This window comes from Macrotis lagotis, chromosome 8 (assembly GCF_037893015.1).
Source record: "Macrotis lagotis isolate mMagLag1 chromosome 8, bilby.v1.9.chrom.fasta, whole genome shotgun sequence".
Taxonomy (NCBI): Eukaryota; Metazoa; Chordata; class Mammalia; order Peramelemorphia; family Peramelidae; genus Macrotis; species Macrotis lagotis.
The window spans coordinates 177251007-177266645 of NC_133665.1; the positions used below are offsets into that span (position 1 = coordinate 177251007).

Below are 15639 nucleotides of genomic sequence, written 5' to 3' on the forward strand. Positions count from 1 at the left end.
GTTATCTGGCAAAGTGAGCTCAAGTTGCCCAGCCTAATCAAGCTCTTGTCTCCTCCTGTTCACAAGATACAAGGAGAGAATATGCTAAATGACTTGGGAAGAACATACCAGATGGTCAACATGGTACCATGGCTACAATGGGGAATGGGCATTCCTCCTGTGCTTGTGATGGCTACAATCCATCCTGTGCCATAGTTCCTTTTTTTCTGAAGTTCATTCACTCATGGTTTCTTTCAGATCAATGGTACTCCATTACATCATATACCATAATGGTTCAAACATTTTCCAATTGATGGGCATCCTATCAATTTCCAATTCTTTGCCACTATAAAAAGTATTGCTTGAAATATTTTTTTGTACATGTGGGTCTTTTCTCCTTTTTAAATTCTCCTTGAGATACAGACGTGGTGGTGGTATTGCAGGATCAAAGAGTAGCACAATTTTATAGACTGTTGAGTATAGTTCCAAATTGCTCTCTAGAATGGTTGGATCAGTTCATAACACCACCAACAGTGTGTTAGTGTCTCGGATTTCCCACATTCTCTCCAACACCAATCATTTTCCTTTTTTTTGTCATCTTATCCAATCTGATAGGTGTGAGGTGGTACCGCAGAGTTTTTTAAATTTGCATTTCTCTAATTAGGAATGACAGAACACATGACTATAGAGAGCTTTAACTTCATCTGAAACTGCTTGTTCATATCCATTGTCTTTTATTTAATCTTTAAGCGTATAGAAGAATTTTCATACCTTGCTAAAGAAATCATGATGCTGCCACAGTTAGCTCATTTCCCCATGGTACGTTTGGACTGTGATGATTTGAAGGAGGGACTGGTGAATAAAGTAAAAGGCTATTCAAATTTGCTTTTGAATGACTTAGCTTCAAAACACAGAAGTGAGAATGAAAGGTGAGTAGAATGGTTTTCCCAATATTGAATTTTTAGGAATGAAGCAATTCTTTGGTTCTTGTTAATTCTTGGATGATTCTAGCTAGTGTCAATACATTAAGTATCTATTCAGTATGTTGGGCATTGCACAGACACATAACAAAGAAAGGGGGGGAACCAAATGATACTACTTTCTTTTTTTCCCAATTACATGCAAAGATAATTTTCAACATTCATCTTTTTGTAAGATTTTGTGTTCCACATTTTTCCACCTTCCTTCTCCCTCCCCATAATCTGATATACTCATCCCATATGCAATCATATTTAACATATTTCCATATTAGTCATGTTGTGAAAGAAGAATCAGAGCTAAAGGGAAGAAAAACAACATGAGAGAAAAAAACAAGTTTTAAAAAGTGAATATAGTATGCTTTGGTCTACAGTCAGACCCTTGTTTCGACTCACTAGAGGAGCCCAAATGATACTCTGGTTAATTTTAGATCTTGGAGGCTTTTTTAGATCATTCTATATATTAACACCATTTGAATAAATCTTTGTTTGCCACTCTTTGCTGAGATGGTATCTTATTGTAGTTGGGGTTAATTTATTAGCATCTTAAACAGACAGGACTGCGTCAGTCATTTGAGACTCATTTTTCTTTAGGCCTACTTGTATCTTTTTCTATTATGTCTTTAGTAATTTCTTTTGTTAGGTCCTTTGCAAATCTGGGTCATCTTTCACTCCTAATTTCTTTGGGAACCATGATAGTTAACTTGCTATAAATTCCCTTGACCTTCAAGAACACATGAAGTCCTCGCTCTGGAGCAACTTGCAATGATAATAGTAGCATGCAGATGGACACTAATGATGTGCCAAGAGAGTTGGCAGAATCACAAAAACCTGGCTTCTTGTTTTTTCCTGAGACATCGCTTTGCTTCGCTTCTCTGTTCTCCAGGCAACTTTCTATGGATGTAAATTGCAGAGAAGGTTTTGATCCATGTCTCTATAGGGAGTTTCCTTGTTGGAAGTTCACTATACTAATGAAATCTCAGATCTGGCCTCCCGCCTCCCGCCTCCCAATCCCCAACTAGATCCTTGTTTGATGGAATGAGTATCTGTGTTAACTGGATGAGGGGAGCCTAAGATATATTGGAAATTCTGGGTCTTTTATGCAAAATGAGAAAGCCTCACTGAGAAGATAGAAAAGCACCCAGTTAGTGCATTTCACGTTAATCCTATACTACTTCCTTTCTTTGAAAATATTTGTGTTTCTTAGATTTGGTTTTAGAAGGGAAGAAAAAGATATGATTTGAGAAAGTAGGAAAATGCCCCAAGAATTTTAGAATTCTTTTTGTTCTTGGAACAGAGTTCCAATCAGGGGGAGAGAGAGAGAGAGAGAGAGAGAGAGAGAGAGAGAGAGAGAGAGAGAGAGAGAGAGAGATGTGTTGTGTGTGTGTGTGTCTCATTGTATATAGAAAGTAGGAAATGTACCTTTAGTTATCTGTGTTCTAAGTTTATGGCACATTACTGCCATTTATATTTAAGAAAATGGTGCTTTACATTTTGAAGATTCTCAGAGTTCCCTTTTCTGAGTACTTCTTGGCCTCAGTGTAGTTATTAATGAGCTATGACTTATTGCCTCTCTGGTTGATAAAGTTGAGATGGAGAGTAGACTCTCATTTAGCCCTGACCAACCATTTTGAAAATGGCAAGCCATTGATCATTAGGGGCACTCTGCAAGAAAAGACTTAATAGATTGGCGTGAACCCATCAATGTTCCTGTAAAAAAATAACTCATGTCCTATGTTGAATGGTTCATAAAAGGCAGGGCATAGGGGCAGCTAGGTGGTGCAGTGGATGGAGCACCGGCCAGGAAGACCTGAGTTCAAATCCGACCTCAGACACTTAATAATTACCTAGTTGTGTGACCTTGGGCTAGTCACTTAACCCCATTGCCTTGCCAAAAAAAAAAAAAAGGCATGACGTGGCCTTTACTTATTTCAAATAAATACTAGGTTATAGACCATTCTCTTTGAAGAAAGTTTAACTTGTGTTAGAAACCAAGTGATTATCTTCTAAATTATCATGGTTCTCATAATTCACAGTTGTTGGATTTAGTACAAAATAGATTGGCAGGAAAATATTGAAACTGAATTTCATTTACAGCATTTGCACTGAATTTGAAACGATTAAAGAGTATGCACTGAAAATTCCTGACACAACAGAAGAAATGATGGAACTGATAAGCTATGTGGAAAATGCCCGCACTAAAGGTGTCCAGGAACTGGTGGCAAGAATCCAGGTACAATGGTTGTTGTCATTTTTTTTCAGGTGTGTTATTTATACAGTAAGAATTTTTTTTTTGTCTTTCATAATATTTTTGCATTTGTTGCAAAAGACCCAAATCTTCAGTTTTTCTCTACTTGCAAACTCAGCTCCTGTATGAGACCTTTCCTGGTTCCTCCAACCCCTCAACCTACAAGTTGTTAGTGCTTCCATGAGTTTCCATATTATCTTGTATTTATATGTGTTTTATATCTACTTATATTTTTACTTGCTTACTCCTATAGACTATAAGCTTTTTCAGTCAGAGAATGCTTTATATCTGTAACACCTAACATTATTCCTAGGCCACAGAAGGCACTTCCTAAAGTTTGCTGATTGATTGGTTGAGTTAAACATCATTGAGGTCATGCAGTAAATTCAGTACAATTTTGATTATTTGTGATACTAGGGTTGTAGCCACCACCAAGAAACCCTCCATCACTTTTCTTTTCCTTGGGATGCTTTTGGTTGTTCTTCACAACACCAACCAAAATAGTAACCATTGCCCAACTCAAGAGGGAAATCTCTAGACTATCAAATGAGTTGGTTTAAAAGACCTTCCTCTAATTCATTTCAATTGATTGATCCATAAGATTTGAAGTGTCTCCTAGAAAAATAGGTTCTAAAGTCTTGATGAAGCTTTTAATATGTTCTAGATATAGTACTAAGAGCTAGAGAAACAAATACAAGCAAATAAGACAATTCTTGCCCTCAAGGAGTTTACATTTTAATTGGCAAAGCCAATCCCTTAAAAGGGGAGCTGGAAAGTAGGGAGAGGGGAAGGTGGGAAGAGAGTTGAGGGTGAGGAGATATCCAAGAAGGCTGTGGAGATGGGGTCCCCTGCAAAAGAAGATGAAACCTCACATTTTGGAACTGAGGATGCAGGGGTAGAGAGTTCAAGTTTCTGGAGATGGTTGGAAAGTAGTACCTGGGTGAGGAGGTACTAGCAAGCTAAGGCAAAAGCTCACCTATCACCCAATAATAATAGTGTATACCCCAGATGCTGTGCATATGATCTTATTTGATCCTCATAGCACTCCTGGGAAGTAGATACTATTATTCCCATTTTCCAGTTGAGGAAACTGAGGCAGGCAGAGGTCAAATAACTTGCCTGGAGTTCCAGAGCTCTTCAGTGTCTGAAGCTAGATTTGAACTCAGATCTTCTTGAGTCCAGGCCCAATGCTCTGTCCACTGCCAGGCCAGTGAAACTAATTTTTAAGGAGCAATTCAATTTAGTAGGTATTTATTAAGTGCCTGCTATATTCAGGACATTCACAGGACAAAAATAAAAGTGAGAAGCTATTTCTAGCCCACTAAGGACCTCACAGCCTAGTGGAAAGAGACTGTTTGTTCACAAGTAAATAACAATTATCCAGTCAAATTATATATATATTTTTTAATTTATTTTTTATTGTCATTTTGTACAAATTTTTTTTACATTAATAAAATATTCTTGTTTACAAGTAAACAAAATACCCCTCCTCCCCCATGAATATAGATAGACTTGCTTGGGCGAAAAAAATAAAGGGGAGAGAAAAAATTAAAATAAAAAAAATAATAGCAATAATTGTAGGTATGGCCAGGTGACGCAATGGACGAAGCACCAGCCCTGGAGCCACGAGCACCCGAGTCCACATCCAGCCTCGTAAACCCAACAATCACCCAGCCATGTGACATGCAAGCCATCCGATCCCCACTGCCCTGCAAAAACCAAAAAGAAAAAAAAAAACAAAATAAAATAAAATAGTAATAATAGTAGGGGTGGCTGGGTGGCAGACAGAGCATTGGCCCTTGAGCCAGGAGCACCTGGGTTCAAATCTGGCCCCAGACACCCAAAGATCACCCTGCTATGTGGCCCCAGGCAGGCCACCCAGCTCCACTTGCCCTGCACCCTCCCCTAAATAATAATAACAAAAAATGTGCTTCAGTCTTTGTTCCGACACCAAAAACTCTGTCGTGGGTGGATTGCATTCTTTATGGTAAGTCCATCACAAAAGTTACTTCCATATTTTTCCAACGTTGCCATTGCTGATCGCAGCTCCCTCCTTTCTTATTTCTCCACTACCATGTACTCTATTTTCTCACTCCTTTCACTCTGACTCTGCTGTAGGGTCGCTGAGTGGCGCAGCAGACAGATCCCTGGTCCTGGGGCCAAGAAGCCCTGAGCCCCCATACCACCCCTTAGGCCCAGAATCCACCTGGCCCTATGGTCCTGGGCAGGCCATCCAATCCCAGCCCCTTGCAAGAAGTAAAAAAGAAAATGTGTTATATCTGACCGCTGTACCCCCATGGTCCATCCTCTCCTCCTTTATTCACATCCCCACCCCTTCCCCCTGCTCCCCCCTCCTTCTTACTCCAGTTGTCTATACCCCATTGAGTATATTTGCTGTTTCCTCTCCTAGCCATCTCTGATGAGAGCAAAGGTTCCTTCATTCCCCCTTGCCTCCCCCCTTCCATATCATTGCAATAGCTCATTGTAATAAAAAAAATCTTATTATGTGAAATATCTTGGACTATTCCCCCTCTCCTTTTTCTTTCTCCCATTCCATTTCCCTTTTTTTCTATTGACTCCATTTTTACACCATATTTTATCTTCGAATTCAGCTTTCTCCTGTGCTTCAACTATAAAAGCTCCCTCTACCTGCTCTATTAACTGAGAAGGTTCATATGAATATTATCAGTATCATTTTTCTATACATGCAGTTCATCCTCATTAAGTCCCTCATATTTCCCCCCCTCCTCCAATCTCCATGCTTCACCTGAGTCCTGTATCTGAAGATCAAACTTTCTGTTCAGCTCTGGCCATTCCAAAAGGAACCTTTGAAATTCCCCTGGTTCATTGAAAGTCCATCTTTTTCCCTGGAAGAGGACATTCAGACTTGCTGGGTAGTTCATTCTTGGCTGCACTCTAAGCTCTTTTGCCTTCTGGTATATTGTATTCCAAGCCCTACGAGCTTCCAATGTAGTTGCTGCTAAGTCCTGTGTGATCCTGACTGCAGCTCCACGATATTTGAACTGTGTCCTTCTGGCTGCTTGTAATATTTTCTCTTTGACTTGGGAGCTCTGGAACTTGGCTATAATATTCCTAGGGGTTGGTATTTTGGGATCTCTTTCTCTGGGGGATCGGTGGATTCTCTCCATTTCTATTTTGCCCTCTGCTTCTAGAATATCAGGGCAATTTTCCTGTAGTAATTCTTTGAAAATGATGTCAAGGCTCTTTTCCTGATCATGCCTTTCAGGTATTCCAATAATTTTAAAATTATCTTTCCTAAGTCTGTTTTCCATATCAGTTGTTTTTTCAATGAGATATTTCACATGTTCTTCTAATTTTTCATGTTTTTTTGTTTTGAAGTATTGATTCCTGATTTCTGGTAAATTCATCAATCTCCCTGAATTCTATTCTTTGTCTGAAGGATTTGTTCTCCTCAGAGAGTTTTCTTATGTCTTTTTCCATCTGGCCAATTTTGCTTTTTAAAGCATTCTTCTCCTCAATAACTTTTTGAACTGTTTTATCCATTTGATCTAAGCTGGTTTTTAGCATGCTATTTTCTTCAGCATTTTTTTTTTTGGATTTCCTTGACTAAGCTGCTGACTTCATTTTCATGTTTTTCCTGCATCTCTCTCCTTTCTTTTCCCAGTTTTTCTTCCAACTCCCTCATTTGATTTTCAAAGTCTTTTTTGAGCTCTGTCATAGCCTGAGCCCATTTCTGTTTTTCTTGGAGTCTTTAGATGCAGGAGCTTGTGCTTCCTCATCTTCAGACTGAATATTTTGATCCTTCTTGGGCTCATTTGCAAAATATTTCTCAATAGTCTTCCTCTTATTTCTCTGCTTGCTCATTTTATCAGCCTGGGCCTGGTTTGGGGGTGCTTCTTGAGCTTTTGGGACACTCCCACAAGGGTCTGTGTGTGAGGCTCTGTCCTCTCTCCTGGTCTGTGAATGACCATAAGCACTCCCTTCTGCCACGGGGCCGAAGTGGGGGGACCCTGCTGTTCTGTGGGGGGGCCTAGACTGGGATCAGGATCTGAATGTGGTCAGAGCCCCAGAGTCCTGTTCCAGGGGCAGAGGACAGAGCTCCACAGTCTCTCTCTCTCTTCACTCCCCTCCCTCAGCTCAATGGGCTTATGCCCTGGGGGCTCCTGCTTACTGGCTCTGTCTGCTTCTGTTTCCTGGTATGGGCTGCCAAAAGACCAAGCTGTTGGCTGTGTGTCCTGAGGGCTGGGCTCCATGTGCTCGCTCTGGCAGAGGTCCCTCGCTGCTCCCCCACTTTGTGCCAGTGCTCCCTGGGGTGCAGCTCAGGAGACTCCCCTGTGGTGCGGCTCCCAGTGCCCTGGGGCTGCCTCTGGGAGGCTGAGTTTCTTTCGCTCTGGCGGGCCACCCCTCTGGCAGGCCGCCCCTCTGACCCCTGGGAACAGAGCCTTTCTGCTCTTTTCCAGGTTACCTTGAGTGGGAGAACTGCCTCTCTGGGTCCCTTTGTGGGTTCTGTCTCTCGAAAGTTTTGATCCAGTCAAATTATATTAACAAAAGAGTTTCAAGAGGGAGAGATGTAAAAACTGGCAGGGGTCAGGGAAAGACCCCTGGCTGACCAGCGGGGAACTTACATGGGTCATAGAATTCAGGTGGCTGGGCAGGAGCCTGACCAGGCTTCCCTCCTCAATCTCCATTGACTCTCTAGGAGAAAAGACAAAAGATAGGATTAAAAAAAGCCCTTGCCTTCCCTTCGGGATGACTGTCTACCAAGTCCTTCCATCTTCTTCTAGGGTCCCCTTGGGTTGGTGGTCTTGCTATCTTCTCTCCCTGGCTCCAAGAGCCCATTTGTTAGACTCAAGGCCTTGCACAGATTGTCCCCCATGTCAGAAATGTGCTTTCTCATTGTCTTAGAACCTCTAACTTCCTTCCCCTCCCAACGTATCAGGGTTTTTCCTAGACTGTAGGGACCAGGAGCAAGGGAGGAATGCCATGGCACACTCTGTGCAGCCACAATGACAGGATCTTTCAACCACTCATTGGCCTTAAACTTTTAGTGTGTAGAAACCACCAAATCTGTTTCAGACAGATTGCCCCCAAGCCACACCTGCCCATCACTTAAACCAGGCGATGAAGAGGAACATTGGTCCACAAGACTGACAGTAGGGAGGCCTATGTTTGATATATAGGAAAGGGGAAGTCTGGTGGTGATCCCAGGGAGCAGCAAGGAATCTGTAGGGCATCTCACCAGATCCTAGATTTAGGGCTGTCCAATTCTACCCAACCTCAACCTTTTTACATATGAGGAAACTGAAGCCCCAAAATATGGTGTGTCTTGTCCAAGGTCACATAGCTGGGCTGAGATTGAAACTTGGGTCTTGTGATGCCATGTTGATTGGAGTCAGGGCCATGGGTTTGACCATGGGCAGGTTCTCTTGACATTCTAGGCCTCAGGGTCTTCATCTTAAAAAGAGGATACAGAGGGTCCAGCTGGCATTAATATTCTGTGATGGGTGGGTAGAGGGGAAGCACCTGAGATCAGTCTACTCCAGTTTCTCAACTCTCGTACTGCTTCAGGCCTAAACTTGGAAAGAAACTAATTAGTATTTGTCTACTTATTACAAGGCACCCTCATGTAGGAGAGAAAATAAATGCTTTGATTGAAAATCATTTAAAAAATACTAGTCAGTGTTGGATCCTGCATTCTTTTTCTATTTAAAAAAACCAGCAAGGTCTTAAGTTTACTGTGTTATACCAGATCAAAAATAGAATCTCATTTCTTTTGTAGGAATGTCAGCGTCGAATGAATTACTTTTTGGATGTTTTCATATTTCCCCCTGAGGATTTAGAGCTAAATGCTAATGTTCTTCTATGGCCCAAGAACATTAATCCAATCTTTAATGAAAATGATGAGGTAAGTATATTTCTGGTATTTTTGCTTTCAGGAGCCTCCTGGTCCTCTTGGGGCTTGGCTGGCCAGTCAACATTTAAAATAATTTGTCATGGTGTTGAAGGAAAGTTAAAATACGGTGGCCAGCTGGCACCTAACACTTGGGTTGTGGTGGGCAGGCATCTCCTCCCAAGTTCACCTCTTTGACTCCACTTTTCTCATCTGCAGAGCAGGAACAAGAACACCTCACAGTAGTGTGGGGAACATGTTTTTTGCATCTTTTGCAATGCTTTTGTAAATTTTTATATATAAATGTGCAAATACATATATTTCTATAGGTATATCTATATTCAGTCTAAGTGTTTAAACATAGAAATTGACATTGTTTGTATCTTTAAGGTTAATTTATGACCCAAAGACATTTTTTGTCTGAATTTTACATTTTTAATAAGTACTAAGTTGGTCATATTTTATCTATGATTGGATGATCTTTTATTCCCTTTAAAGCATTTTTGAATTGTTTCCTCTCTTATTTTACTTAGGGCTCATAGGATTTAGAGCTAGAAGAGTTGTTGAGTCATTTTCAATGAAGTCTGACTTTTTGTGACCCCATCTGGGTTTTCTTTGGCAAAGATACTGGGATGGTTTGCTGTTTCCTTTCCCATTTTATAGATGAGGAAACTGAGGCAAATAGGGTGAAGTGACTTGCTCAGCATCACACAGCTAGTAAGTGTCTGAGGCCAGTTTTGAACTCAGGAAAATGACTCTTGCTGACTTCAGGTATTTCTTAGTGAGGAGATTTCCTTATCAATGCATATGGTAATCTACTCTGGACCTTAGAATCTTAGAGGTGAAGTTACTTGCCCAGGGTCTGTCTTTGGGCTCCATATGTCAGAGGCAAGGCTTGACTTTGGATTTCGAATTCCGATGCCATCCGGCAGTCTTGGCTGGAGCCTTCTTTATTAAGAAGGGGATTTAGTTAGAAGTACTAGACCTGTGTTCTTTTAACTCCTGGGTCATTTTTGGGCATTGCCTATAGACAGTGAGGGGGCTTGAATTGTAAGCACCCAAACTCAGTCTCCTTTTAACTTTTTTAGCTGACTTCTGGTAGATCATTGTTATTGGGCTGATGGTTCTAGGAAGAATTTTTGCAACAACCCATACTTGGCTATTTTGATTTAGTTGATTTCACTCCCTTTGCCTCTATGGTTATGAGTAAAGAACTATACAGTTATACTGTACACAGGTTTGGGTATGGAACTACTTTGAAATGAAACACAGAAAAGCAATCAAAATTATATTTCTGGTAAAAAGTCTGATTTCTTTCTGTTGTAAGAAATGTAATGTTATCTTCCCCTATGATAATTACAAACTCAGACAAATGATTAGAAGAGTTGGAAAACTTGTAATACTTTAACTGAAGGGAAAAACATGACTTCTCCCCCCCCCCCCCCACTGGCCTAATCAGTGAATCTAAATGTATAAATAAATAAATATATATAGCTCCCACAGAGTAAGGAGCCAGCACTGCCTTGTACAGAAAAGGGTGGAAATAGTCAGCTTTTTGAGAGTTGTAGAGAGCTTGGCCTGTCTGGGAAGTGTCCTCTGATTCTGCTGGGGTGACTTGGGACCATTCAAACCTTGTTTTAATTATTGAATAAGAATGGGTCAGTGACCAACAGCTCTGCTGGTTAGATATTTTTAGATGAATCATACTTAGTATTTTCAGGAGAAACAAGAGGAAAATTTTTTTTTTTTAAAAAAGGTGCAAGGGTCAGAGAAAATCTGGAGATCCTCTTCTGCTAGGAAGAAGTCCCAGGAAAAAAGGCAGGCTGAGGGCTGGGGAAGAATAGGCAAAGAGAAGGAATCTTTAAAGTCTCTATAGCTCTTTGGAAACTTCATATTTGACTTTTCCATGTTTGTTTTTATCTTCCTGTGGCTTCTAATTACTACTTGTAAAAGTTTTTAGATGATCCCAGAAGGCTTCAGTGCCTTTTTTTTTTGAGGGGTAGAGGGAAAAGGGTAGTAAGGGAGATGGAGTGGGAGTTGGGGAAGGGGCTCACTTTTGCAGATGGAGGAATTGCTTTTAAAGATAACTGTTACTGTTCAGTCCCTTTGTGAGCTCGAGCAAGTCACTTCCCTGGGCTTTGGTTTTCTTTTTATAAAATGAGGAACTTTTTTTTGAAAACTGACCATACATCTTTAATATTAATGATTGTCTTCTTATTGGATAGAATAGATTTCCAACTCCATGAAAATCTTAGTGTAGCAAGTTTGTTTGACTCAACTGTGAATGAGAATCTCATAAAAATCCAAGGATCTTATTAACTAAATATACTCCTCTTCCAATTCGAAAAAAAAAATTGACTCAAAACATAGTGAATAGTCTTTCATCTTCACCTATTTGTATTACTTTTTCATATGTTTTTGGTATTATAAATTTATTCTATTTTTAGTTTATGGAACCAAACAAGCATTTTCATAGCCTAGTACAATAAAAAGGATTGCACATGAAATTGCAAATCTACATGTACAACTTGGAATAGCAGGTCCTTTATTCTGTCTCCTCTGTAGCACAAAGACTTAATCCTTTCAGGCTCGGCAGGAATTTATTATTTTGTTGATAGAGGCTTATCTTGAGGCAAGACTCAGGTTTCTGATTCCAATGCTAGCCAGCAGTCTTGGGTAGAGTCTCCTTCATTAGGAAGGGGATTTGATTAGGAGTACTAGACCTGTGTTCTTTCAACTCCTGGGTTGTCTTTGGGTATTGCTTATCTTATTTACAAGTCCTTGCTGGGAGGGTAGCTACTACACAGAAGTTCATTGACCTCGTTTCCATGCCTTTCTAGTATTCTATCACAAATATATGCCACAATTGATGGAGATGCCTATAATTTCCAGTATTTTGCTACCACAATGAGAACATTCAAAGTTAAAATACTGTTTTTGAATTTCCCTCCATCTTATTTTTTTCTATTTTCTTTCTTAGTTTCTCTTTTTATCCTATTCCTGTTACCTTATACTTCCCCCCATCCTCCCAATCCCACTTCTCTCCCCTTCCACGAATCCCCCCAATCCCTTTGCCCTACCCTAGCAAATCTTAATTCTCACATCTCTCCATTCCTGTTCCCCTCCTCTCCCTCTACCCTCCCAAATTCCAATCTTCAAACCTCTCTAAAAGTCCCTTCTATACCCTGACCCCCAGTTTTCTCACCTCTCTACAAGTCCAGAGGACTTCTACACCTTTCCAGATATATACACATTGTTTCCTCTTCAACCCAGCCCTCTACCCCCATCTTGTTTTTATATATCCCTTTTACCTTTTCCTACCCAATTTTATTTTTTAGAATCACTTCCTCATACAACTCAGCCACAATCTTTCTTTTATTTTTTTTATTTTTTTTAGGTTTTTGCAAGGCAAACGGGGTTAAGTGGCTTGCCCAAGGCCACACAGCTAGGTAATTATTAAGTGTTTGAGACCAGATTTGAACCCAGGTACTCCTGACTCCAGGGCTGGTGCTTTATCCACTGCACCACCTAACTACCTTAGTAGTGATACAGCTTTAAGATTAACTATTACTGTTTTCCTATATATAATAAGCAAACAGTTTGTCCTTAACAACTGATTTATAATTAATCATGAATGTTTTCCTGATATTTCTTCTAGTTTTTTTTTATATAAGTACATTTTCTGTTGAGTTCTGGTCTTTTTGTTATAAATACTTGAAAGTCTTTCAGTTCATCAAATGTCTTTTTTTTTGTTGGGTAAGCTATTTTTGGACATAACCTCACTTCTTTTGTTTTTTGAAACATAATGTTCCAAGACCTGTAGTCTTTTAGAGTAGAAGCTGCTAGGTCTTGTGAATGTATTACATTTTTTTCAAAATATTGAAGCCGTTTGTTTTCACTATTTTCCCCAATTTATCTTACCCTCTCTTGTAACAATATCTCCCTCATTAGATTGTGAGTTCCTTGAGGACAGAGACTATCTTTTGTCTTTTTGTATCCTCAGTGTTTAGCATGGTGTCTAGAACATATACTCTGGTTTAATAAATGTTTATTGATTGATTGGAAGAACAGTTGGGCAAAACCAGCTTATACAGGGTTCTGTTGACAGTCCTGCATTTTTATAACTTGGAATTATAATAACTTGTAGCCAGTAATATTTTGTTTTCATATTTATCATGCTTTTCTTTCCATTTTTATCACTGTATTCCAAGTTAGGAATTTCTAGGGCATGCTTGCTAAATATAAGGAGGTCACTAACACAACCCAATTCTGTTTTACAAAGCTAATTGAGGATGCCAAACGGAAAGGTGAGACCGATTTGGTGGCCAAGAGGGAGAAACTTATTTTGGAGATTGAAAAAGAATCTCGGCGCATGGAAGAGTTTACAGAGTATGCAGAATTGGAGCGGATGCAGCAGGTCAGATGCTCACAGTCTGTCAGAGTGTAGTAGTCTCTGTGTCAAAAGATATGGGTTCAGATTCTGCCTCTTGCCCACACTAGCATTGATCCTGGGCACATCACTTAGCATCTCAATGACCTCAGAGTGATAGGCCAGGCATCCATCTATGCTGGGAAATGGAATTGTCTCCCTGGGAGTGCCCAAGAATATTGCAATCATAGGTCTTATTCTGCATCTCATTTCCAAAACTTAAAGGTAGAAAAATCTGTGTGTTTTTGGAAAGCTCTTATTGATGCCAAAGACAAATGGTGGCCCTGAGGTTCTCTTCGATCTTTGATTTAATTATTTTAGTCAACTATTTAGTATGGGATACATTTTAGCAACTTTTTAAAACATTTTAAAAACTTAAAAAAAGCCATTTAAAACTCTTGGATAGGATCAGAACAGCCATTCTCCCTCCCCATGTTCCCACCCAGTCCCTCCTCCCAGTAATAATAGATTTCTTAATTAGGAAAGTTGTCTAGTTTATTCAGTTCAGCAAGTCCTCATTACTTCTCTGGCACAATGACATTTTCTGGAGAGACACAATGACAGCAGAATATCAGTCCGTGCCCTCAGGGAGCATCCCAGATTAGAGGATCTGGAGACATCCAGGTCCATCCATCTTTGCAGCACCCTGACCAAGGAGCCCTCTTGCCTCAACTTGAAGGCCTGTGATGAAGTCTGGCCCCAAGCCCTTCCTGTACCTTGTTCCACTTGTCAGGAAGTCTCAGTTTACCTCTTTTCATTTCTGCCCTTGAGGGATGAATAGAATAAATTCAAATCTGCTGCGAGGTTGTAATTTATACACTGAAAGACAGTTTCTCTACTCTAGACTGAACTTCCCTAGCTCTTCCAGCTGATCCTTGGATGGTTTTGTTGGCTTCTATGGGGCCCTCTCTGCCTTATTAATATTCTTCCTAAAGTGTGGCAGGCAGAATGGTTGATCACCTCTCCAGTTGGGCACACCACCCTTCCCTCCTGCAGCTAAAGATAGCTTTGATTTTCATAGATCACAATCTTGGCTTAGATTGAACGTGGCTCTTTCTCAGATTGCTCTCTGTTCCTTCTTTCCCCATCTTGACACTTCTTGTGAGCTTAATTTTCTTTTCAATCCAAGTATAAGACTATGGAGGGCCCATCATCATGTAGCATGTGCCTCGTAATTACATTTTTTTAATACCCAGTAAATATAAACTTATTTAAGCTCTTAGAATTATGCATTCCTACTTCTCTAATCTGAACTGAATATTTTTCTTCTTTCAGTATGTGATGGATGTGCGATTACTGCAAAAGCGTATTCAGGACGCGGATGATATGGTAGCTTTTATTAATAAAGAAGAAACACTCTTTAAATGGGAATTGACAAAATATCCTGAACTGGACAAGTTAAAAGTCAGCATTGAACCCTATCAGAAGTTCTTTAATTTCATTCTGAAATGGCAACGAACAGAAAAACGGTAATTCTCACTGGTATTTTAATGAAACGTGAAAAACTCAAAACATGAATTGATTTTATTTTTCTTGAACAAGTGCTTCAAAATGGAACTTACAGATGAACTCAATCCCATGTGTTTGACTCTTTTTTTGAGATGCACCTACTGAATATATGATTATTTATGGTTTTTAAAAAAATTATGAATTTTACACTTTGAGGTTCATAAGATCATTCATAGATTTAGTTCTGGAAGGAATCTTAGAGGCTATATTTGCCAATTCCTTTACTTTATGGATGATAAAAATGGAAGGGTAGAGACGTGAAATGTACAAGATCACACAGAGTTAAGGAGAAGAATTATGATTCTCTAAATGTATTTTTTTTCCTGTCTGTTTGGAGATTTGTTAGGGAAACATGGAGTGTATATCCTGGGTCCACATGACCTCCCTTCCCCCAGATCCATAGTTGGGGTTTGCAGTCAATAAATACTGTGTTTTTCTTGATCCTCTTTCTAAGAATTGTGAGGGTGAAATTGAAATTGGACAGTAAAATCTGAAATCTCTTCTTTGTGAATCCAGATCCCACATTCACCAAATGAAACTTGATGCAGCTGAATGGACATGGGAGCTGGAGTCAGGAACCCTGGTTCCTCCCTCTGGTTCTACCTCTGATGGACTATGTGATCTC

At 39.9% G+C, this 15639-nt stretch overlaps 1 protein-coding gene across 11 annotated transcripts in view; it reads left to right on the top strand.

Annotated features, from left to right (window-relative positions):
* The window catches only part of DNAH12 (dynein axonemal heavy chain 12), a 174806-nt gene that overhangs the window by 28836 nt on the left and 130331 nt on the right, over nucleotides 1-15639 (top strand). For all 11 annotated transcript variants that reach the window (XR_012471044.1, XM_074198897.1, XM_074198898.1 and 8 more), the window contains 5 exons: nucleotides 730-908; nucleotides 3054-3189; nucleotides 8966-9091; nucleotides 13359-13493; nucleotides 14781-14974. Coding sequence is in view for 10 of the 11 variants with exons in the window: in XM_074198897.1 (XP_074054998.1) it covers nucleotides 730-908; nucleotides 3054-3189; nucleotides 8966-9091; nucleotides 13359-13493; nucleotides 14781-14974 (770 nt within the window). In the remaining variant the exon portion in view is untranslated. The remainder of the gene's footprint in view (nucleotides 1-729; nucleotides 909-3053; nucleotides 3190-8965; nucleotides 9092-13358; nucleotides 13494-14780; nucleotides 14975-15639) is intronic.